The sequence below is a fragment of the Sorghum bicolor genome, chromosome 6, assembly GCF_000003195.3.
Source record: "Sorghum bicolor cultivar BTx623 chromosome 6, Sorghum_bicolor_NCBIv3, whole genome shotgun sequence".
Lineage (NCBI taxonomy): Eukaryota > Viridiplantae > Streptophyta > Magnoliopsida > Poales > Poaceae > Sorghum > Sorghum bicolor.
The window spans coordinates 52936660-52962140 of NC_012875.2; the positions used below are offsets into that span (position 1 = coordinate 52936660).

General features: G+C 40.2%; 2 protein-coding genes across 4 annotated transcripts; both read right to left on the reverse strand.

The window, feature by feature from the left end:
- LOC8055977 (actin-depolymerizing factor 6) lies at positions 6096 to 11032 on the reverse strand. Of its 2 annotated transcripts, XM_002448256.2 has the most exons (7): positions 10594 to 11032; positions 9972 to 10110; positions 9793 to 9884; positions 8811 to 8904; positions 8145 to 8242; positions 6863 to 7128; positions 6096 to 6694 (listed from the first exon to the last, which is right to left on the reverse strand). In XM_002448256.2, the coding sequence occupies exons 1-7, from the start codon at positions 10870 to 10872 to the stop codon at positions 6544 to 6546; spliced, it is 1119 nt and encodes a 372-aa protein (XP_002448301.2). In that variant the 5' UTR covers positions 10873 to 11032; the 3' UTR covers positions 6096 to 6543. The 2 variants fall into 2 exon arrangements, with proteins under 2 accessions (XP_002448301.2, XP_002448300.1); XM_002448255.2 differs by lacking the exons at positions 8145 to 8242; positions 8811 to 8904; positions 9793 to 9884; positions 9972 to 10110; positions 10594 to 11032 and adding an exon at positions 7265 to 7544.
- On the reverse strand, positions 11281 to 14553 carry LOC110436334 (serine racemase). 2 transcript variants are annotated; one of them, XM_021463152.1, is made up of 7 exons: positions 14396 to 14553; positions 13938 to 14130; positions 13753 to 13839; positions 13433 to 13663; positions 12465 to 12538; positions 12194 to 12380; positions 11281 to 11680 (listed from the first exon to the last, which is right to left on the reverse strand). In XM_021463152.1, exons 2-7 carry the CDS (start codon positions 14123 to 14125, stop codon positions 11431 to 11433), a joined length of 1017 nt encoding a protein of 338 aa, XP_021318827.1. In that variant the 5' UTR covers positions 14126 to 14130; positions 14396 to 14553; the 3' UTR covers positions 11281 to 11430. The 2 variants fall into 2 exon arrangements, with proteins under 2 accessions (XP_021318827.1, XP_021318828.1); XM_021463153.1 differs by having other exon boundaries at positions 13938 to 14149; positions 14396 to 14544.

The window sequence follows — 25481 nt, forward strand, 5'->3', positions numbered from 1 at the left end:
CATCTCCAGCAAAAGATATACTGAATTTTGTGATATTTTTTGTTTACTACATAGATCTACATATGTGGAGCAGAACAAAAATTGTTTTGTAATTTTTAGATTTTTCTATGAACTAGGTTAATGCCCGTACGTTGTTACGGATTTTAAAATCCACATACTCTATGTTTCTTCATTGTTATTTTATTTTTTCTGTCTATATTCTTCCTTTTTCATTTCTTTTCAGTTTTTGTTTTTCGATTTTATTTTATTTTCTGTCCTTTTCTTATTCTTTTCTTGTTTTAATTTTATCTTTTATTTTCTTTTTCTTTTGGTTTTATTTTTATTGTTCTTCCTTGCTTTTATTTGTTTTTCTTTTTTCTTTTCAGATTTTCTATGTTTCTTCATTCTTATTTTATATTTTATTTCCTTTTAATCTTATTTTTATCTTTATTTAAATTATTCATTAATTTTATTTGCTCTATGCACTTTTTACCATTTGTTAATTATGTCTGTTTTTATATTTTTTTTCTTAGTAATTTTATTTTTTATTTTTATTTTCTATATATATGTGATATTTATGTAGTATATATTTAGTGTTCTATATTGTGTTATGTCATGTTTAAGTAATATATATGTGTGTGTGTGATGTTCTATGATGTTTCTTACGGTGTTCGCTTAGGGGGGTGTTTGGGACTGCTCTCCTCTACGTTTTTCAGCTCCGCTCCACGTTTTTTAGTCAAACGGTTTCAGCTCCACGCACTCAGTTCGAGAAAAAGGGTGGAGTTGTGAGAGCACCTAAAGAGGTACTCCACAAACTCCAGTTTTTTGTAGAGCTGATCCACATTGGAGTTTGTGGAGCAGTCCCAAACACCCCCTTAGTATACATGTAATCTATAATAGATGTGATGTTCTATAATATATTTAATGATGTTCTATGATGTATTTAGTGATGTTAATGTTCTATAAATATATTTTAGATATTTAAAAAGTAACCCTTTGACATTATTTGAAATTTTTCTCCATTTTGTGTTTTTATTTTTTTTCTTATGCGTTTTACTCTAGATTTTTTTATTTTTTTATCTATATCATGTATTTATGTATTTTTATGTATATTGTACTATCAGTTTCATAAACCTAAAACCAAAATACTATTCTTCTAAATCGATAACATTTTTTTACAAATACAGAACATTGTCTCTTGAACTTATCTTTATAAGATAAATATTCATTAATAAATTTTTATCTAAATATATCTATGTGTGATCTTGTTTTGAAGGATTTGTTATAAGAAATTTAATGGTACAATCAGAATTTAATTTATATCTCTAGGAGTTATGATTTTTTTTAATTCACTAAAACAATTTTACATGCATAAGTGAGTGGGGCCTAGGTTGATGGGATAGCGTGTCATCGCACAGTAAAAAATACCACCAAAGGGATGAAAATTGTGGATGGGTCCTCTCCATAATTTTTAGTTGTAGAGATAAATATTAATTAATAAAATTTTATCTAAATATATCCATGTGTGATCTTGTTTTGAAGAATTTGTTATGAGAAATTTAACGGTGCAATCGAAATTTAATTTATATCTTCGGTTTAAAAGTTATGACTTTTTTAAATTCGCTAAAACAATTTTGCATTCATGGGTGAGTGGGGCCTAGGTTAATGTGATAGCCTATCATGGCTAAAAGAGATGAGAGTTGTGGCTTCACCATGGATGTGGTAGATGGATCATTTCCATAATTTTTAGTTGTAGAGAATTTAATTTATATCTTCGGTTTAAAAGTTATGACTTTTTAAAATTCGCTAAAACAATTTTGCATTCATGGGTGAGTGGGGCCTAGGTTAATGGGATAGCCTATCATGGCTAAAAGGGATGGGAGTTGTGGCTTCACCATGGGTGTGGTAGATGAGTCCTTTCCATAATTTTTAGTTGTAGAGATTACTACACATTTATCATTTTTCAACCGATCAATTTTATACTAAAAAGCATAGGCAAACATCTCCATCAAAAAAATATACTAAAATTTGTGATATTTTTTGTTTACTGCATGGATCTACATATGTGAAGCTGAATAAAATTCGTTTTTATATTTTTTAGATTTTTTATGAATTATTTATTAATTTTCAACCGATTTAAAAAATAGAAAAAGTAAATTAATAGGATAAATACTTTGCACCTACACACCTATACTTTCCTTATTCGATGTGTATAGAAGATTTTACATTAGGAACCCTATTTTTTTATTTTATTTTCCTCTTCTACTCCTTCTCTAGACGGAGGTGGAGGAGGCGGACTGAAATTTTCTTAAGTATTAGGAGGAAAAGATATATACATACCTTGTCCACACCCACGAAGAAAGTCATTAAGGACAACGATATAGTTTCCAAAGCTTAACTTTAACTCCTTATTTTTATAAAGTATTTATTAAAAAGTTATATATATATATATACTTTTATGAAAATATTTTTGAAGACAAATCTATTCATATGATTTTCACATTTCCAAATTTAATAATTTAAAAGTTATTTATAATTTATATTTTCAATATTTAACTCAAACTTTGTCTAAAATAACTTTATGGTATGGAAGAACAGTACAGTCGTACAGCTGCAAGTTGGACAGACGATATTCCGTATACTCCTAGTATGGTGTATATGGATATAAGTAGGGCCTTGTTTAGTTTCGAAAATTGAAAAGTTTTCGGAACTGTAGCACTTTTGTTTTTATTTGACAAACATTATTTAATTATAGAGTAACTAGGTTTAAAAGATCCGTCTCGTGATTTTTTTTATTTTCGTCTATATTTAATACTCCATGCATGTGGTATAAGATTTGATGTGATGGGGAATCTTGAAAAAAATTTGCCTTTTGGGGTGAACTAAACAAGGCCCTATGTGCACACACGCTAACACATGCAATCCGTAAAGTCTAAACGATAAAAGAGAGCAGATGGGTTTTGACTTTTGCGTGCGATCGATAACTAGTGTCTGGTGTTCGCTATGTGCTGAATCTATCAGATATTTAGTTACTACGGCTTTATTTACTTGCAAAATGTGAATAGTACCAATTTCGTTTGTATTTGACAAATATTGTCTAATCATAGACTAACTAGGCTTAAAAGATTTGTCTCGTCAATTCCGATCAAACTGTGTAATTAGTTTTTATTTTTGTCTATATTTAATACTTCATGCATACATCGAAAGATTCGATGTGACGGAAAATCTGACTAAACAAGGTACAAAGCTTTACACGCTTTGTAGACTGCCCGGCCTTGTTTAGTTCTCAAAAATTTTGCAAAATTTTTTAGATTCTCCATCACATCGAATCTTTAGACATATGCATGGAGTATTAAATATAGATGAAAATAAAAACTAATTGCACAGTTTGGTCGAAATTGACGAGACGAATCTTTTGAGCCTAGTTAGTCTATAATTGGACAATATTTGTCAAATACAAATGAAAGTGCTACTATTCTTATTTTATAAAAAAAATTTGGAAATACACAAGGCCCTGGTTACTCACAAGGCCCTGGTTACTGCACTTTATTTTATCTTCCACTGGATTGCTTAGAGGTTACGACAAGTCCAGTAGAAGAACAGCGGGAGTCCAATCAACACAGCTACACAAGAAGTCTTCAAAGAGCATGGCGTTTGGTCCAAAGGATTAGGCTTCAATGAAGTTAGTAGTAATGCAGGGGCCCGGCCGTTCAATAAAAAGGAGCTGGTGCGGTGGTGCCTCCTCTGTCCTCCATCTTACAAAGGAAAACGAAAGCCCATCCGATGATTATCGATCATGATCGTGATTTGAGAACAGCACCACCTGTCACTAGAGCGTGATGCCACAACCGAGGCTATCTTCAAGAAGAGACCCATAAAGAGATCCAAATTCAAAATAGGTCTTCAACGACTCATTTTAAGTATCAGGAGAGGCATAACTTAAATATGAGTATTCTCTTTTCTCGAGATTTATTTGTAGAAATGGTTCTTTTTTAGGTCTTGTGTTGGAGAAAATTAAAAATAGGTATAATTTTTTTTACCTGTAGCACTACCCAAATTTCAAATAGATCTTATATTTAGGGCAAAAGTTGTTGAAGACAGTCTGACAACCATTATAAATTTAAACCTATAGTGGGCAGTGACATTATGTAAGGACACCCACAACAATAAAAGCTATATGGTTAAGGCATGTTTGGATTCATTGTCGGCTTGCCTCACCTCACCTTGTTGGGTAAGGCTAGCCTTACCAGGCCGGACGAGCGAGATCGGCTAGCCCATGTTAGCAAAGATTTTCTTGCCAGCACAAGAACCGAGACAGTGATCTAGCACATCCAACACCTCTATGTTTGTCTAGCCAGGCAAAGCAAGGGCCAGCGAAGGATCCAAATATCCCTTTACCAGCTCGAAGACAACCTCTCCAATAGTGTTAATTTTAAACAATGACTCCTAGTATGATTAGACTCACATGACAATCTCACATGATCTTGAAATATGTGTATAAGACTACGTCTTGATTAATAGCTAACTTTTCATTCTCATTTATTAAAATACAAAATAATATACTTAGAGCTAACTCATAACCTATTGTTGGAGCTGCCCTAAGGACAATTTGGATCCTTTCATTTAGAGGAATTAAAATCTATTTAACAAATTAGGTCATTTGTCTTGGAATTTGACAATCCATCACATTTCCAAAGTTCACATTCTATGGTTGTATCACAAACCTCTATATATTCTTTCTCCTGTTCTATTCAAACTTTGTGAACAACAATATATTCCTGTCCATCAGTTCATTGATAATACTTGTAGGCCTGCTGCATTCTATTTTGTAGATGGTTGTCAATTCAATTGTTGAGGATACCTCAACAATACTGCTTGATACAACTCAAGATATTGTATCTTGGAAATTTGAGAAGAGTGGAAGGTTTTTATGTTAACTCTACATACAATGCTCTTACCTGTTCTGAGGGTGGTCCCACTTTTAAGTATATATGGAAACGGAAGATCCCTCCAAAAATCATTTTTTTTTTGTGGTTGATAGTAAATAACGCCATTCTGACCAAAGACGATATGACCCTCGACGCTATTTTTGCCAACAACATGAAACTGTATCCCATATGATGTTTAGGCCTTGTTTAGTTCCAAAAAGTGAAAAGTTTTCAGTACTGTAGCACTTTCGTTTGTTTGTGACAAATATTATCCAATTATAGACTAACTAGGATCAAAAGATTCGTCTCGTGATTTACAGCTAAACTGTGTAATTAGTTTTTGTTTTCGTCTATATTTAATGTTTCATGCATATGCCACAAGATTCAATGTGAAGAGGAATCTTGAAAACTTTTTGGTTTTCAGGGTGAACTAAACAAGGCCTAACTTATCCTGTTGCTAAGGTCATTTGGGCAATGATTGCTACATGTCTTGGTGCAGCAAATGTTCCTATCTCATTCGATCAGAGCTGGAAGTGGTGTGAGCGATGGCTTCCCAATGGGAAACAATTTTATGTTGTTGGTATTGCAACAACATGCTGGTCTATTTGGAAAATAAGAAACAAAGTGTGTTTTGATGGTAAAACTTTCCGGAATCCAATAGAGATCATTTGTCATGCATGTGCGTTGATGAAATATTGGGCAGGTCTTCAGAAAGAAGGTGACAAGGAGGTGCTGATTCAAGGAGTCGAAACCATGATCAAGATTGCACTACAGTTTGCTAACGAAGAAGCATCAGGTGGTGGCTCTCCCAACCTGCTACCAGACTCGGCCGATGAAGGTGACGCTGAATAGGAGCCGCAAAGTTGACAGAGCCTGGAGTTGTCAGATGAACTGTCGTTTGCTGGATTTTGCAATCTTTTTTAGGGTTGTAACTTGGCGTAATGTGACAACAGTTTCAATGAAATCCAGCAAACGACAGTTCATCTGACAACTCGGTGTGTTCAAACTTCAAAGAGGTAAACTCTTCTAGTGCACAAATTTGTATTGTTTTTTTTGTTTTTGACAACAGTTTCAGTGTTCTTATTGAAACTCCCCCCCCCCCAACCCCCCAAAAAAAAAATTGTTAGAGGTGCACTGTGCACTAGAAGAGTTTACCTCTTTGAACACGCCGCGCGGGGTCTGAAACGATTTGTCGTTCCCATATGGCCATATATATATTGTTCCCTAGAGTCACCGACAACACTGATTGTTCTCAACACGCGCTGTACTGTAATGTTGTACGCACACAGTCCGCATACCAAAAATGGGCGTGACACCATACCCACGGAGCAGTGGAAGACATATACATTGTACCCTCGGCAACAAAAGAAAGGATCATCGACATATATGCCGTCGTCTAAATCTTGGACGCAGAAGAAAAATGGTCTAGATCGAGTAGTTTACATGGAGTAAGAGTACGCTGGCACCACCGGCGGTGGTGCAAAAACGGCACACGGGTACATGCATGCATGCAGGCAGGCAGGCAGAGGCCATCGCCGGCCGGTCGATGCAAGACAACACACTGTTCCGGTCCGGGGGGCATGCATGTCGATCGCGCGAGCGGCGCTGCGCCTGCGCGTCTCGTCTTGAGATGGACTCAGAGAGCTCGCGCCTTGACGATGTCCATGCTCATCTCGCTGGGGTCGGTGGCCTGCAGCTCCACCTGGATGCCGTCCAGCTCCCTCTTGAACCGGTCCTTGGAGCTCGCGTACAGCATCTTGCTCCTCACCTTCGAGGTGTCCGGGGACCTGTGCATGCAGGGCGATGCAATACAACAATGCATTTCGGCATTTGTACACGGCATATATATACACATGTACGGAGATGATATTATCGATAATATACGGCGAAGAGAGATCATGCAGCAAGCAGCATAATCGGACGTACGGTCTCGATCTAATTCCATCATTAATTACCAGGAGATGAAGAAGATCTTGCTCTTCTGGCAGTTCTCGTCGGTGGTGAAGTCGAAGTCGAAGACGGCGTAGCGGCACTCGCTGTCGGGCATGGAGCCGGTGAAGTCGTCGTAGCTGTCGCCGGGCTGCCCCAGCCTGTCCACCACCACCTGCTGCGTCTGCTCGTTGATCTTGAACGTGATGAACCGGAAGCTCCGCTTCGACTTGAGCTCCTGGAACTTGAGCTTGCACTCGTCGCTCACGGCCATCCCCGACGCCGAGTTCGCCTGCTTGCATTGCAATTGAATGCATCATTTATTATTTAATTATTTGCCACAACAAACAACAACATCTTCAACCGTTGGCAAAATATACTTTCATCAGGCGAAGGCGAAACACATTATCAAGTGCTCGATCACTCACCATGGTTGCTGGGTTCGCTTTGTCTCCACAGCCGGGCCGGGCTCGACGGTGGCGGCGGGCGAGGAGGGGACGACGACGGGGAGGGCGGTGCGCAATGGCGATGGCGATCGCGCCGAGACGGGGGAAGCAAAGGTTTTCAAGGCCTGGATCGGGAGGGAGGGAAGGGAGCAGGCGAAATATAGGAAACGGGACGTGAGGCCGGCCGGCGCCATGCCACCACGTTAGGCGGAGAGGCCGCGCGCGCTTGACCAACCAAGCACGTCCCCTCCTTCGTGCAGTGCGCGGCCGGTAGCCCGGCAGGCATGCGCGCCATCGTCGCGTCGCTAGCTTCAACCGGCTGGCACAAGCACCACATGAGGAACACTAACCGTGACCGTGAGCTGTGACAGCGAAGCGACATGGCTGGCTGGTCATCAGATTCACATTGCTAGTTTTGGAAGTCGGGACATCCTTCTCTAGCGTCTAAATACACAGATTATTGTCATCAAGGAACGAACAGGAAACACGTAAAAGTAAAAACCGGATTTTGATGAATGTGATCTGGATGTGAAAATAGAGCGAATCCCAGAGTGTAATAGTTCTACTGGTTTTGCCAAACAATTAGACAGAAGAACACTTTAGGGGCAACCATGCAGAGGCGTATTTAGTTGGCAGACGTATTCTCATCGTCATCAGCGTTACACAACCGCTTGACAGTACGGCTTGTCCAGAAGGATATCATTTGTATCTTAAGCTACAACAAAATTTCCATTCTTTAACCAAAGAATTTTACAACTTTTGGACCTTGTTTCGCTTTTGTCTTCGCGCTGGCGCTCTTCTCGTCATTGCCTGTCCCTGTTGCTGGTTTTGAACCAGATTGCTTTGCCTTTTTTGATTTGGCGGGTTTTGGTTCTTCGTCATCAACAAAATCATCCTCAAGGTCATCTCCACCATGGTGAACGGCAGGACCTTCCTGATTGTGCTCTTCCATGTTGTAATCTGATATATAAGAAAAATAAACCAGGCATTAGCTATTCTTATTAGTGCGACACCAACAGAAGTTCAATTGAATCAGCAGATCAGCTTAATGGCCATCTCAATGTACTGCAACAAATTAGAATTTATTTCAGCCAACCATCATTAACAAATAAAAAGCAGATTCCATCCATCCTAACAGTGTGACACCACGATATGCAGCATATGTGCTACAGATACGAAGTTTCTATCCAAAATTAAGTACTCTAATAAAAACAAAAAAAGTATATACCTCTTAAGAACAAATTAACTATATTCCTTTCCTGAATCATCATTCCACGGGTATGGTAAATTGTTTTCATTTTCAAATATACCAGACAAAGAATATGGTCCATATTCGTACAAACCATTACAATACTGTGAAACACTTGTCTGCTTACTGCAGAGACTGGACAATAACAATAGGCAGGCTGAATATATAGATCAACAACAAGAACATTGCATGTGCTGGTTCATGATCCAAATCTTGATAATGTGTAAAAACAATTCTGATATTGCAAATATACATTAAGTAGATTTTTGGTCTGCTTACCATCATCTCTGGAGGATATCAAATCTTGTTTCCCTTTATTCGGACAATGTCTGGCCAAGTGGGTAACTTCTCCACATTCCTTACAACAACCACCCTGAAAATAGTATGGAGTTGAGACTCACATGCAAGGATGCTCAAATTAATAGAAAAACAAAACAAATCAAGAAGAAGCAGTTTCAACAATAATAAGGCCTTGTTTAGTTCACCTCAAAAACCAAAAACTTTTCAAGATTTCCTGTCACATCGAATCTTGTGGCACATGCATGGAGCATTGAATATAGACGAAAACAAAAACTAATTGCACAGTTTGTCTATAAATCGCGAGATGAATCTTTTGAGCCTAGTTAGTCTATGATTGGACAATAATTGTCAAATCAAAACGAAAGTGCTACAGTACCCAAAACCAAAAAAAAATCAGAACTAAACAAGGCCTAAAAGGAAAAATACTTCGACATTAAAGAGTATTGATGGCTCAAAACATGATTTTCATCAGATAGGTCTGTGCAGGACCACCCAGGGGATGGACTTGGGAGATTATTTGAGGGACTTGAAATTCAATCAAGAAGTCTATATGAGCTGTTCAGATCTGAATTCTGAGCAAGGATAACCATCAGAGAGAATTGTATAGATAAGTTCAAGCTGGATTTAAAGGCAGATCAGATAAAATTCATAGAAAACAAATCTAAAATTCCTCCACATAGCATCTTATCCATCTTTACCATACATTTGAAGACTTCCAATCCATTTGTTTGCATGATGTATTATTATGCAAAACAAGAAAGAAAAAACTCGGTTCTCAAGCTGCAGGTGACCACAGCAGCTTATAGCGACTAAAAAGAATGATAATGAACCAAAAACACTTCCTCTTAGGCATGAGCGCATGGCATATTTGTTTCCAATAAACTATTGCATAATGGAAGCAATGCCTTTTATTCGCAGTATCATGAGAACTGAGAAGGCATGAGCGAGTATCGTAAAGTACCTTTGGATAGATGCCATGTTTGTTTTCAGGGCAGTTCTTGCTCAAATGTCCTTGCTGTTTGCAGATAAAACAGCTTGCAAAATTCGTACCCCCTGCAGATAGAAACCACAAAACAAATGATAACACTGCTAGCAGGCATTAAGTACCCGAAATGTCTACAATGGATGCACGAGGATTACCATTTTCAATGGGCTTGGGGCACTTGGATAGAGAGTGTCCAGATTCACCACAGTTATAGCAAAATTTCTTCAAATTTCCCTCGCTTTTATCAGGGCAGTTCTTCAGACTATGGCCCCGCTCCCTGCAAAGCAAGCAAATCTGAAAAAAAAAACTTGTATTATTATATTTTTCAAGGGAACTGAAACAGATCACTTCAAATGGAGCTATCAGCTATGACCAACAGACAGAAAAATAAACATTTAGAAACATCACCAATTAACACTCAGTGCAGTCAATTAACAAGAGCATGTGACAGCAGGAAGCTTCCAGTTCATCATGTAATCACTAATCATTAATCAACATGGCAAATGTTTGCCCCAAAAGTTGAACTGAGAGTTTACATCTAGCAAGTATGTGTTAGCAGCTGCCCAATGGCGGTCCTAGACTATAGAAAATCTCACCAATCATCTGTCATCCAATCATGCCAAAATTTGAGAAACCTTAAGGAAAGTTACCATCACTTGTTCTGTTGTAAACTTCGAAGGTTCTGCCCAACAATGACCAAAAATTAAATCCACTTCCAAGGTCAGCTACAATCCTACATCATTACGGCGCGTCTATTTCCATGTAGTAGGTTCGTACCTTGTTCTTGTCCCAGAGGGCCTTCTCGGGGCAAGCCTTGGCGACGTGGTCGGTGGACTTGCAGATGAAGCAGCGTTCCCCGGGGCGCATCCCTGGAACCCGCAGCGGGTGCTTAAACCTCCCCGTGCCGCCCTTCTTGGGCTTCTTGAACATGCTCTTCTTGTTCTTCTTGCTCTTCTTTTTGGCGCCGTCGGCAGAAGGGGCGGGCTGCGGAGGGAATAGGCCTGGGTTCGCCTCCCGAAAGCGCTTCCGCGCCTCCCGCTGACGCTTGTTCGCCATCTATGGCTACGCCGGCTCCTCCTCGCACTTGCTTGCTATGGCTAGTGTCTTCCTCGGCGGCGGCGGCGGCGGCGGCGGGAGGGAGGGAAGAAGAGCGTTAGCACTGGAGAAGGTCGGAACTCGGAGGAGTGGGAGGGTTCTTTCGGGTGGAAGGGGCGCTTTAAGATTCGTGTTTTACTACTAGACCGACGGATTTCTCACTACATGAACACCTGGGCCTCTAACCAGTAACCACCATTTTTCCAGCATATAAATCAGTCGACCTATTCATCGGTTTTGTCATAAAAAAACATATCAACGGGGAATGGATCGATTTGTTTCGCAACCAAAAAAAAAAGCAGGACAACCAATTTGAAGAATATTTGGAGGGGAACACTGCTGCTCTCACCAGCCTTTGGGTTTCAGCCATGTCACTGCAACTGAATGATCCATTGATAAACATATAAGAAGTGTACAAGACAGTATCCTGTTTGCAATGAACTATTCCAAGTTTACAAACGTCTTGCCTAAAACCAGCACATTTGAAATTCAAGGACAATGTCATCAGTCTACTCCAAATCATTGTTTGTACAGAGACTCCCAAAGAGTGCCGAGGTCAACATTGCCTCCGGAAACAATTATTCCTATCTTGCTGCTCTCGTGCCAAGCAGAGCTTTGCTTAAACTCGTCGGACAGTGCTGCGGCCAGGCCAATTGCGCCACTAGGCTCAACAGCCACCTTCAGGATCTCGTAGCACATTTTCATGGCGTCCACAATCGCTGTGTCATCCACAACGATAACATCGTCCACCAAGTCACGCACCACAGGCCTAAAATAAAGAGATCAAATGTACCAAATTCCAAAGGAAAAAGCTAAATAAGAACAAATGCTGAGCTTAGAAGTGCTCTGGGGTATGCTTTGCACATTTTCTATTAAGATGCGAAAGCACCTCTTTTGTGGTGGTGGGGCTGTGGGTTCACGACTCTACCCAACTAGGGTTCAAATCCTGGTGCACATGTATAAAAAGATTAAATACTATGTGCATCCCTTGTTGGTGTAGATTATCTTTCATTATATAAAAAGATACAGTGCTCCTTTCATTTCCAGTATCATAATTCTCAGTGTAACTGGAAGTTCTACCCCAAAACAGCTTAAAAATGAGTATCGGCAGGGTTGTAAATTAGTTCATGAAATGAACTCAAGAAACCTTCTAGCCAAACATATTATCCAATGTTTTCACCAACATAACAAGAAACAAGGAGGACATTTTAGAAAGGTTCAAAAGAACTCAATAAAGCAAGCAAAAAGGATTATGCATATTTGTTCAATGCAATTGCTTTACCATGTCAAGTCACCAAGAAAAGCTCGTAGACCATCAGCAATGGTGTTTGTGGAAGGCAATGTGATGATCTTTCCAGCAGCCTTAGACTGGGCAGAATCATCAGCACCTTTTGGTTCTGCTGCCAGAATGCGTATCGAAGGGTTTATGGCCTTTGCAGCAAGGGTCACACCAGAAATTAAACCACCGCCTGTAGTTCAGACAAAAAAAATATATGCTAGTTTAGAAACGAAATTATATCATGTACTCATAAAAAAGTTCATGCAGTACATACCACTAATAGGAACAATTATTGTGTCAATTTCAGGGACTTGCTCCAAAAGTTCAAGAGATACTGTACCCTGACCACTGGAAAATCATCACAAATTGCCATGCATTAAGAGTACATATCAGCAACGCACAACGCGAAACCTGAGAAAGTGGGTTGGTTTAGAAATGGTTCACATGATAGCAGTAGTTTGTATTAATGTTGTCCATATTTTACAGTACACTGTGAATGGGTTAAGCAGCCTTTTCATTTCATGTCATTTTGCTTCCTTTTGTGCCTGGTTATGCCCACAAACTTAAGCTCCAAGTTCTTTCATTCCACTACCCACATTTCTCGTGAAATCTGTAATCTTCTATACAAGCAGGGTCTTACTTGTCTAAAGTATAGAACAAATGCCCAACAAGCAAAATAAAAAAGTGGGTTGATATGCTAACGGCCTAACATCAGTATCCATATCATTTTTGTAGTCATTTCTATAGAAGAATTCATCAGCACTGAAGTAAACATCTGACTGAAATTCTTAGTACATGGACACATATGGTTCACTGGTCCTCAAAATTCCAGGGACGACACAGGACCCCAGGAAGGTTAACTGACTGCTAAATCCACATGCTCTGTCCTTCAGTAAATTGCTAATGAACCTATTTGGGCACACTGCTTTCAAATCATAGTGATCATGAACCCAAAAAACATCAGTTCCAAATGCTGGACTGACTTTTCTTGCACTAGAAAACAGTTGCTTAGGATTTAGGAACTAGGACTAACAGGGAGATAAAGTCAAGTTATACACTAAATCCACTTAACATTACCAGAAGCAATGTCTAAGGCTCTAAGCCCTTGTGAAATAAAACAGATAAATAATCTCATTGCATTTTGGACGCATCTCTATCTTTGGGGAATGGATATGAATTTTCATGTAATCGAAGAGATAAAAGAAAAAGAAAAATTTTCATGACCAAACGTCTAAAACACACCTGATAGTGTATTTATCATTGAAGGGATGGATAAGAACAGCACCAGTCTCCTCCTGGACTCTTTTACAAACAGATTCTCTCGATTCAATGCTGACATCGCTCCGGATAATATGACCACCATACCGCTTAACATTTTCAACCTTACACGCTGGTGCATTTCTTGGTATGACAATGTGTGCAGGTATGCCACGCAGCTTTGCAGCCAAAGCCACGGCGGCGGCATGGTTCCCACTGCAAAGAAACCATCCTACCATATCATCGTTACCCTTTCTGTTCTAAAAGTTGCAGAAAGAACAATGAAGATGAAGGTAGCACCAAACCTGCTATGTGTCACAACGCCCTTTGATGCCTGCTCATCGTCAAGTGCGAATATCGAATTCGAAGCACCTCGGATCTTGAATGCCCCTCTACACAACTCAACATTTCCCCACTAAAACAATCAGTACAGTACCAAATACAGAGCATCCCAGAACCGAATAACAACACATCGGTCAGTAACCCTCACGCTTTCTGGAAGCACTCGCACTTGAAGAAGAGCTGCTTCCCCACCATGGCATCGATGGACGCCGACGACAGAACGGGCGTCCTGTGAACGTACGGCGCAATGCGTGCCTGCGCCTCCCTGATGGAATCAATGTCGGCAGCATAGCCCTGGCGTCCCGTGCTGTCACCGGTGCCATCTCTGCTTCCCATCAGGCCTAGTACAGATAATCAGTTCTACACAGTGCTATTAGTGCCGAGCGATTGAAGATAGCACGGGAGGGAAGGTTCAGTTGAACCCCCCCTAAATTTATTGGAAAAATAAACTGCTACTAGCGCTCCAGCACGCAACAAACTGGGTGGATTGGAGTATCCGTCCGAGCAGGAAAGATTTCGAATTGATTGGTCGCGGCAAAGAAAAGATCCTGTGGAACAAGACTGGATCGTAGAAGAATCAATCCAAGAGAGGTAGGGCTTCCTTACCAACAGCAGAAGGCACCAATCGAGGTCCGGGTCGCCGGATGATTGTAGACCTCACCTCTCCAGTTCGCCACAACGCGCCAAGGACTAGGAGAAAGGAGAACGAGGACGACGACTGCAAAGAGAAATGGACAATAATGTAGAGCACTCCGGTCTCCGGGAGGATGAGGCCGGCGAGCCTTCGAGCCTCGCTCTGCGTGGCCCACGCAGAAGACTCGGCCCATTAGAGGCCCAATTCCACTCGACCTGTGTGCTGCGCAGGCTGTGAGGCCGAGGGGAGTATATTTATCACTTTTCGAAACAAAACCGATGCAAAAGAATGAATCCGTCCTACCCCTGAGATCATCAAGGAAAGTGAAGTGGTTTGTGCACGCGCACGCTGATCAGTTTGTTGGCGGTAGACAGCCGTGGCCTGCCGGCACTGGCGTCTCTCCGGCGGGTAGCGGTGATGGCCGAATGCAACAGGCCAACAGCACAGATTGCTGATCTTCGGCAAGAGACCTTGACTCACCGGTGGCGGTGGAACTCCCAAATCTAGGTAGGACGAGGAAGCAATCAATCACATGCATGGCTACACTTTGACTACTAGAGTACTCCCTCTGTTAATAAAAAAAAATGCAATTATAAAAGACGTGTTGGTTAAATTAGCTTAAATTTAACTAAATTTATAAAAAATAATTTCAGTATTTATATCTCTTAATAAATTTATTATAAAAATATATTTTATAACTAATTTAATGATATTTTTTTTTGTTTCAGGAATGTTAATACTTTTTTTTATATAATTATAGTTAAAGTTTAAATTATTTAACTCCTCAAGATATAAAAATTGCATTCTTTATAGAGGGAAGTAGTACTACTAGTCATTAGAGCATCTCTAGCCCACCTTCTAAACAAATCCCTATTTTAATCTAGAGACTTGATCCAAAAAATCAACTACAACCCACCTTCTACTTGGGCTCCTATTTTTCATGCCCTCCTAAATTATAGTTTCAGCCCCTCACATCTAGTATAGCACTGTACTATGAGCAACTCCAGCCCAAGTCCATAAATTAAGTCTTTAAATTTTTATTTACATCCTATGATAAAAAAAGTAGAGGCTCAAATTAAGACCCAACTCCAACCCACCTCCTAAGTAGGATAGGGGTTCTAGATGTGAGAGGCTGAAACTATAGTTTAGGAGGGCATGGAAAATGAGAGCCTAAATAGAAAGTGGGTTGGAGTTGATTTTTTTATCAAGTCTCTAGATTTAGAATAAGGACTTGTTTAGAAGGTGGGTTGGAGTTGCTCTAACTTGCCACAGACGGCACCAACCTGATAATAATCATCGTCTCTCACTTGTACTAGTCTCTCACTTGTACTAGAGTACTCACTTTTGCGCTTTAATTTTGGACGCTGACTTTACCAACCTAGCACTCCTACTACGTGGCGCAAGTCCGACATGTCATCTACAAGCATGAGTAGACCTTTGTGATCTGCATGGAGGTTTGTTTAAGACAAATCGCATGCACGAATGAAAAAGAAAGAAAACGCCGGTTGTCAAAGACTGTTAGTTGGATGGACGGTTTCGTCTTAATGGTATCAAGAGATTCAGTGAACCTAGACAGTTTGGTCACTACCAGAAATTGGAGATTTCGTGAGGGAAGAGTTTCTCGTTAGAGTTAAAAACACATTCTCATGAAACTTATCTTTCTCACGAGGGTGATGCAAATTAAATCCTGCCAGGAAAACCTATTTTCATGAGAGTACTCCACTGATCATCATGAAATATTTTTCGTAATGATAGCTCTCACAAAACACCAGTCACTACATTTGCAAACCTGGTGAGGGCGTGATTGTGATAAGGGTGCCCGTCACGAACTCCCGCCATGAAAAATAATTCGTGAGGGTGAACTCTCATGAAAATGGTATTTTTGTATGTTTAATACAGTGAGAGTTAATGCGAGACTGTGTGACATGTTTTGCACTGCCACGAAATCTCTATTTTCTGGTAGCGGGTTATATATATGCTCGTGCCTGATGTTTTGAGAAACACTCGGGTCAATTCATAATTCAGGCTTTAGTCTCCTGGGTGAAAAGTTTTTAAGCATTATAGTACTTTCATTTATATTTGAAAACTATTGTCTAACCATGGGTTACTAAGCTCAAAAGATTTGTCTCGTAAATTACAGGTAAACTGTACAATTAGTTATTTTTTATCTGTATTTAATGCTAAGATTCGATGTAATAAAAAATTTTGAAAAGTTTTTAGATTTTGGGTGGAACTAAACCAGGGCACGTATCCATGGGCTGTTTTTTTTTTTTTTGATATTTTGATCATGTAATACCCGATTTTAAGGACAAAACCAGATATGCACCATATGTGAGTTTTAAAAGCCAAATCTCACATATAGCTACAAATAAGGGGTAATATCAAAAGACAATGCATAAATATATAACGTACTTAATATAAAAGGAATAACCTTCAGTATCAAACAGCGGATAGACAACTCCAAACTTCGGGTATTAACTCCTCTCCACAGGATCAAACTGACTGGTTGATCACAAGCCCAAAACTTCTCCTGAGGTGTGGGGGAAATTGCAAGAGTGAGCACATATCGTACTCAACAAGTATAACCAGGGGTTCATGAGGCTCAAATAGCTGACACTGGTTTGACTGCAATTAGCTTTTAATAGTGGATAGCATGTTCATAATTAATGAGCAATTGTCAAGGTAACATAAATAATCCATTAATCCCATGATCAAGTGTAAGCATAATTAATCTCATAGCATAAACGATAATCAAATGAACATAATAACATTACAAGCTCATCATCTTAATGTAGATGTCCCCAAGGCCGCTCCTGACCGTGAGCTCGGCTAGTATACTAGTTTTAAACACTCTGCAGAGGTTGTACATCTTTACCCATGAGTCATGATTTACCCTTTCGCCCGAGGCCCGTCGACCTCTTAACCCACTACCAAGGAAGGTCGGCAGGGATCACTATGAAGCCTTTCAAAAGTTCGTCTAACATGTTAGGGCCGCAAGGTTTCCTTTGCGAGCAGATATAGATACCCCCCTTCCGAATGGCACAATGACGCGCAGCCTATACACATAGGGACAGGGGCTCGCACTATACCCGTGTCGGTTCAGCCCCTCCGCCCTTTCGGGTAACCTCTAACAAGCTAGAAAAGGTCTTCATACTGAGCTAAAGCCAGAGCCATAATAGCCCTCATGGTTGCACTGTTATCCCGAGTGATCACGTACAGACAAGATCTCATACAGTTATTTGTCATTCTTTTATGTTCATTGCATAGCTATTAATCATCTTACAAGATCATGGATTATATCAAGCACTAGCACATCTACACCAAACGCATATCAAGTAGGTAGCAAGGAATACAGGTAACAATCATCTTTGATGTCGCTAAGGTCGACAAGGTGATAGCGTGCATATGAGCTATATGTGTACTTAAGTAAATAGGCAACAAGGATGATCCCCAGTTATACTTGCCTTGATCAAAGCTCTCCCGAGCCCGCTGGTCTTCAAAGGCTTGATCTTGATCGCCAACGTATCGCTCACCGTCTATAGCCGATCATCAATCAACAACACGCAATCCAATGTAGACAATCATACACAAAGCAAACAAGCTATAATTAGAACAATACACCAAACAGTGGTAAAACAAATATAACAGTTTACCAAAATATTCTACGCAGCACTACGATCACGGAAACGTAAAGATCACGAAAATCGGAATTAAAACGGAGAAGTTATGAATTTTCTAAGATTTCCTATAGAGAAATAATTAATTAAATGCTACTGCAGAAATAAATAGTTTTAAAACAGAGAATGAATACTTCTAACATGTAGAGCTCGTAAATACGAATCCAACGGAATTTGATTGGGCCAAAACAGAGTTAAAATGAGCATTTTATGACCAAAACCATTTTAGTGGCAAACTTGTAAATAACCGAAAGCGTACTCTATTTAAACCGAGGGGAATACGTTTTTGAAAAGAGAAAGCGTACTCTGTGAAACCCGTTTTTGGACTGCGGGTTTATACTTAAAAAGAGCAGGGGCTCTTTAGAAAAAAGTTCAGATGAAGGGGTATCAACTCGTTTCGGCCGTTAGATTAGATTCTAGTGGCTTGGATTCGATCTGGATGAGGGAGGGAGGAGCACCGGCGGCGCCCAGGAGCTTCACGGTGGCTCCATGGCCGGAAGTTCGCCGGCGACGTCTGGCTTCTCGTTTCCGAGCACCAAATTGAGAAGCGAGAACATGGGGAGATAGAGGAGGAGGTCGCGAGCTCACCTAGGCGCGTTTGGTGGTCGGGAACGGCTCAAGGAATGCGGGCGGCGCGAGAGAGCGGGCGGCGGCTCCTGCAGTGCTTGCCGAGATCAACAGAGGTCGCTAGGGTTCTGCGGATGCTAAAGGAGAACGCGAATATGTCGGCAAGGCTTTTATTGGGTGCATTGGCGTGCGGTAAACTCCCGAGAAATCAGGGATTGGCTTCCGGTGTTTTCGTATCCTACTCGGTCACGACGAAGAAGAAAGGGAAAGGAAGGGGAGGCGCGCGCGGGCCGGCTGAGCGCGACTGGGCCGAACGCAAAGAGGGAGGAGGGGAAAGCTGGGCCAGATTCCAGGGAGGCTTTCCCCCCTTTTTTGTCTTTTATTTCCTTTTTCAAATCTTTTCTAAAGAGAATTTTTGAACATAACCAAATAAGATAAAATAGAAACAACAACACAACAAAATAAATGCTATTCTCAGCATGAATGCACAAAATCATGTTACTAAGCTTATGATAAATTTTAATTTTCACAAAAATTATTTATTTGCTACATTAAATGCTCACTAAAATTCTTAAATAATTCAAATTAAATCCTATTAATTAAAATTCAAAATTTTGGGTGTTACAGATCACGACCGACTGCAGATGTTTGTCAGACAACCACTACCTGCCATACAAAGATAAATAAAGAGAACTCATACGACGGGTCCGTGGCTATTGATATGATTGAGGAGAGTTTAAGCTTTAAAACTTGCGCTTAAGTGAGCGTTACATATATAACATAAGCATGGCAACCAGCACCATCGAAATGAGACAATCAGGGAGAAAGTAAACTAAACTCCACTTGCGAAATAAAAGGCGCATAGATGCATATGGGATGGCAAACGGTTGGTTCAGGGAGATCGATCATCGGTGTACTATTTCATTTTTTTTAAAAAAAAAATCATTGGATCATCCAAGTTGACATTTTTTTTTTGTTTCAAGGACTTGCTGATGCTCCAATGGAGTACGACAGTGGGAACGGACAGTGTCAGCAGACTGTTCCCTCGTGTGGCGTTTCTTTCATTCTCTACTCCATTCCTGTCCCCAGCTTAGATCGTTTGTCACCTGAGTGCCTGACGATATATATCTAGCTTAGGTCAGTTCCACCAAAAATCTAAAATTTTTCAAGATTCTCCATCACATCAAATGTTTAGATGCATGCATAATGACGATTCTGCCACGAGGTTAGGACTCAGAAGCAACAAGCTAGCTAGCTCCTGAAGTCCACGCTGTTCTAAATTAAACAAATCAGCTGGTAACGAAAGCACAGCCGTAAGCTCTGGATTGATTGCCTGCTTGGCACGTTATTTTTATCTCGACACCGATGACACCACACGACGTAAAAACAACGCCTAATTTACCACGCGATCCCATTCCGGCCGATTAGTTATGCGGATTTGACTTTGCGACATGGACATCTTGAGTTGTCCGTTTTGAATTTGCCAGGTTTTTAAAACGATCGAAGGTAAGAGATGGCCCTTCTTGAGAGTGCCGTCAGTGCACGTATTTGCTGCGTTGTTCTAGAGATTACCAGTGTTGTCCAGGTAGAACCGGCGCCTGCCTGGTGTTGTTTAATCAAATTTGATTTGACTCTGTTATTTGTTTTTGGAGAAACAGGGCTGAGTGGCGCGCCGATCCAAATGCTAATTCAAATCAAATTCGTTGTGAGACTTTGCATTGTTTGAAGGTACGTGTCATCCAGGCTTGCACGCATTACTTGCAGTGGAAGATACTTATATCAAATCAAATCAAAATCGAAGTCAACTTGAATTCGAGTTTTTATATTCATGCTACGTATACGTACTATCATCCAGGCTTGCACGTACGCATTATTGGACAAGATAGCTTTGATGTGTCGAGCATTTAGAAGAAGAAGAAGAAATTCAAAATTCAAAGGCCAAGCAAATTTGTATTTGAATGGTTCTATCCTGTTCACGTGTCCAGGCGCATTATCCAATTGTGAGGGCAGCGTTAAGTCACTTTTTCTAGTTCTTTCAAGCTACTCCCTACCCTAGATTGTAAGTCATTCCAAGATTCAAAGCATATTAAGTTTGACTAAAATTATAGAAAAAATTACAAAGTTTTGTGACATCAAATAAATATACTATATCTTCGCATAAAAAATACTATAGAAATATAATTAATGAAGAACCTAATGATACTTAGTTGATATCATAAATGTTATTATTCTACCATATAAATTTGATCAAACTTGAGATGCATTGACTCTACAAGATTTTTGGAATGACTTACAATTTGGCATGGAGAGAATACAAAACAAGCAATCACTATCGGCCCATCACTGCTGACCCACCAAATGAGGCAAATAAGTGTGGTGACAATTACTTTTACTCCTCGTTAGTTGTTATCTCACTAGTATGCAAATCCTATCTAACTTTGGGCTAAAAAGTAGCAACTGATGATGAAAAGACCAAAATAAACAACACATATGTAGGGAGCATGATAATTTCAAGGGCAAAACTTTTAGCAAGATTTTCCACCTATCTATTAGTTCTTGTATTAGCACGTGTATCTCAACAACACATGGCTAATCGGAGCCAACTAACAATTAACTCTAATCATTGGCCAGGTGACAAATATATAGCTCACGTTAATCACTCATACCGAAAGACTGAGCCCAGCCTGGAGATGCAGAAGGGCCAGGCCACCACCAGCAATGTTTGTGACTTCAGTTGCCGAAGAATTACAACAATAACAAAAACATTTAACACAACAACATTTAACAAAAACAACAAAGACAACATGAGTGGAAAAGAGAAGAATTACAACATTTAACACAACAACAATAACAAAAACAACAAAGACATCATGATTCAGCTACAAGCTCTGCCTACTGACCGAAGTGAGTACAGTGCCACCACCAATAACATATTCTACAGACAACACCTAGGAAGTTGTGAGACATTAAGTCAGAGCCACATGCGGTAGCCGTGAGTAGCATCGCCTAAGAGCACATCTAGGCTCCGATCGACGTCCACCAACACCATTTGGGGGAAGAAAGCCTCAAAAGGGGAGGACCATGAACCACATAATCTAATGACCTCCCAAGAGTACTCTAGAGAAATCATTAAACCGTTTGATTCCATCGAGCACACCCCAAGGGAGAACTCGATGAACCACTTTTTCCCGGCAGGAGCTTACAACATTCTTAGCCATTTCTTACATTACTTGAATTACAAAAATCAGAGTATTACATGAGCGGAAATAATAACTCATTGAATGACAAGTTAAGTATTAACATGATGAACATAAAATGATAACAAAGTGTGAATCTTTTCCTTCGTAAACATTTTTGGTAGAGGTTGGTAGGAAATAAATTCTAAATCTGTATCACAAAGGAGATCCTCATTGAGCCTGACATGGTTCCTTATTTAGCACCAAAAGATAAAATCTTCTCAATATGCACTGGGTTTATTTTTGGTTCCCCATATAGCACTACCGTTAGATGTGCCCTCTAACACCGTCAATTTGAGGAAAAATACCATTTTACCCATGTTTTCATGTGCAGCCACATCGTTCTAGAGTTTGAGGTGCATTTTGCACATTATATTGTGTAGAGTGTGCAGGTGCTTGATGGGAGTATAGACAAAGGGCTTCAAACATATTTCTTGTCGAGTTTACTTAGTGAAAGTCCTAGTTTAGTTTTAGATAATTGATGAAACCCTAGTACTAACCTCTATGCTAAGTGTGTAGACTAGATGAAGTTGATACATGCCAAGTGATGGAGCAAGAGATGATCATAGTGATGACCATAAGGTGATCAAGTGCTCAACTTGGAAAAGAAAAAAAGAGAAAAACAAAACCCTTTGGAGATAAAGGCAAAGGTATTGCTTAGGATTTTTGTTTTGGTGATCAAGACACCATAGAGGGTGTGATCTACGGTCGCCTAGAGCGAACAAAGCGAGTCTAGCATGCGTGTGGATAAATAGATTGCACGTGCATACGTATGCGTGCGATAATAGATCACATGCCCCTATGTGCGCGTATATAGACCATATGCGCACCCGTCAATGCACTTCTTCGAAGAAGAAGTCATGCACATATGCGTATTAACAAACACGCTTTGTATCACATGTTTGTTACGTTCATGATAGATCCATCAAAAAGCTTGAAAAAACTCGTTCTTGTGCATTTTGCTTAAGAAAAGCAACCCTTTAGCAATCCCATCATCACCCCCATTCTGGATCCAGTCGAGTTCTCTTCCCGAAAGGAAATTCTCCCTCACTTTCCCTACCTTTGCCTCTCTATCCTAGACTGCCCTCTAGGGGTACCTATCTTCTAGCTCGCTCTCCTATTCACAACTCCCTTACTCCGATACCCTTCCCTCCTCCTAAGAAAGGGTATCTGTCTTCAGTGCTCTAGTCTGTTTTTCTATTTCTTAGCTTGCTTTCCTATTGCTTGTATTTTTATAGGATAGATAGCCGTGCTATAAAGAGAGAAATTCTTTGGCTAAGTGGTTATCGAGTGCCACTAGGTGACATTATTCATGTGCATGTATTTAGAACCTAGTGAACTAACTTAACTACTTTGAAAAGAAAATAATTGTAAAAAATCTAACATACTTGCATATGTTGGTACACACATGGTGGTGTTGGCACACTTTAAGGGTTTGAAGGGTAGAGAGGGGTTTGGGTTCCTCCCTCCTGCCTCGCAAGCTTGGCGAGATTCATCGCTTTTAAAAAAATAAAATGCATATTTTTTTATTGTGTTGGTGGAAAGCTTGGAGAAGTCATGGGAGTGTTTTTCGCTGGAGAAACACTAACTGGACACTGGCCATGGAGGCGTCGGACGTTGGCCCAGCGTTCGGTGTACAATGGCTAAGCAGCGCAGTGTTGAGCTGCACGTCGGAGCGTCTGACGTTGAGCGTCGGACGCGGCTCCGACACTGTTCCTGCGTCCGGTGACGTAAGTGAACGTGCGAGTGAGCAATTCTGGCTATGAGCGTCTGATGTCAGGGTGCGTCTGATGAGGATGCATCGGACGCATCCGACGCTTGTGCGATTTGTAGAGCTCTCTGAGTAGCGTCTGGTGCTGAGGGACGCGTCCGGTGCGTACCACCTGACGCGTCCGACACTTTGAACCTGTGAACTCCAACGTTTAAGTGACCATTAGAGATCGATGCGCGAGATTCAAAAGCTAGACACGTGGCTGACATCTGAGCATCAGATGCTGGGTTCCAGCGTCCGACAGCTAATCGTCTGCACATTCGATGCCCCCGTTTTTTGTGTAGTGAGAGAGCCAACAACTTATTTGTTTGGGATGTCTATAAATAGTGTTTGGCTGACTTAGGACTTACTCTCTTGGCATTCTAGCATATTTGATATCATTGTGAGCGTAAGCAAACACCTCCCACTCATCTCCTTCATACATTAACCATCTTTGTGAGATTAGAGTGATTCCAAGTGTATTTGCTTGAGGGATTGCATCTAGTGCCATTTGGGGATCGTTGTGGCTACAGTTTTCTTGTTACTCTTGGTGGTTGTACCACCTAGACGGCTTGGAGCAGTGGAGGAGCATTGACACGAGTTGGTGATTGTTTATGGCCATCTCCCGGTGATTGTGAGGGATTTTATACCTTCCTCGGTAGAGAGCCGAAAGGTAACTCTAGTATATTGCTCGTGTCATTGAGCTACCTCGTTTGTGGGTAGGTTCTTGCGGTGTCCTAGTGAGGACGATGTTCGTGCAACACCTCTTAGCCGCCAAACCACCAAGTGCTGGTCGACACAACGGGGACATAGCATGCCGACAAGTACGTGAACCTCATGAGAAAATTATATGTCTCCATTGTGATTGTTCATTGGATTTCTCTCGGTGATTGGACTTCATATTATTGTGATTGGTTCATTCCCTCAATGCGGCGGTATAAAGATCAAGTTCTCTCATTTATATTCCCGTATACCAGAGTAGCTTACTTATATAGAAACTTTAGATAGCTCTCTAATGTAAATAGAGACATAACTTTTGTGTGCCTAGTAACAATAGCAACTAGAATTGTTGGATAAGTGGCTTACAAACACCATATTAGAGCTAGAGCAAAAGGTTTTGCTTTGTTATCTACTAACCTCTTGCTCTAGTGAGTGTATAGATTTTTTAAATAGTTATTCACCCTCATCTAATCATATTAGGACCTTTCACTTAGCAATATGCAAATTTTGTCAGCAGCTTTGTTTGTATCTCTCTATATCTTACTGATTGAATGTTGAATATTTTCGTTCCTATCTCTCCATATGTGTTGTGCTGGTTGAATGTCTTGAGTGATACCTACAAATTCACTTAAAATTAGGTGCAATGACCAATATCCAGGGCGATGTCCTGGCCATTTTGGACAACCAGCTATAGCTACAACCTCATTGGGAGGAAGTTGGCATTTTATAAGCTCATGGCAGCGCAGGTTGATTGAATTGATGCGTTTCCCAAAATGGATGTTGTGTACTCCATCTGTGCCAAAAGCTTCAATTCCTAGAATTCATGCCGGTCAATTTTTTTTAAGTTTGATCATATTTATAGAAAAAACATCAATATCTCTGATATAAAATGAGTATTTATGAAAATATATTCTATGATGAATCTAATGTTACTAATTTGGTAGTAAATCTTAGCATTTTTTTTTCTAAAATCGATCAAAATTTAAAAAGTTTGACTTAAGATAACTCTAGGAATTAAAGCTTTTAAAGACAAAGAGAGTAGCTTTTTAAGGAAAAAATGGATGATGTTGTGTAGTGTATGTAGTATAGCTCTGTCGCAAAAAGAAAA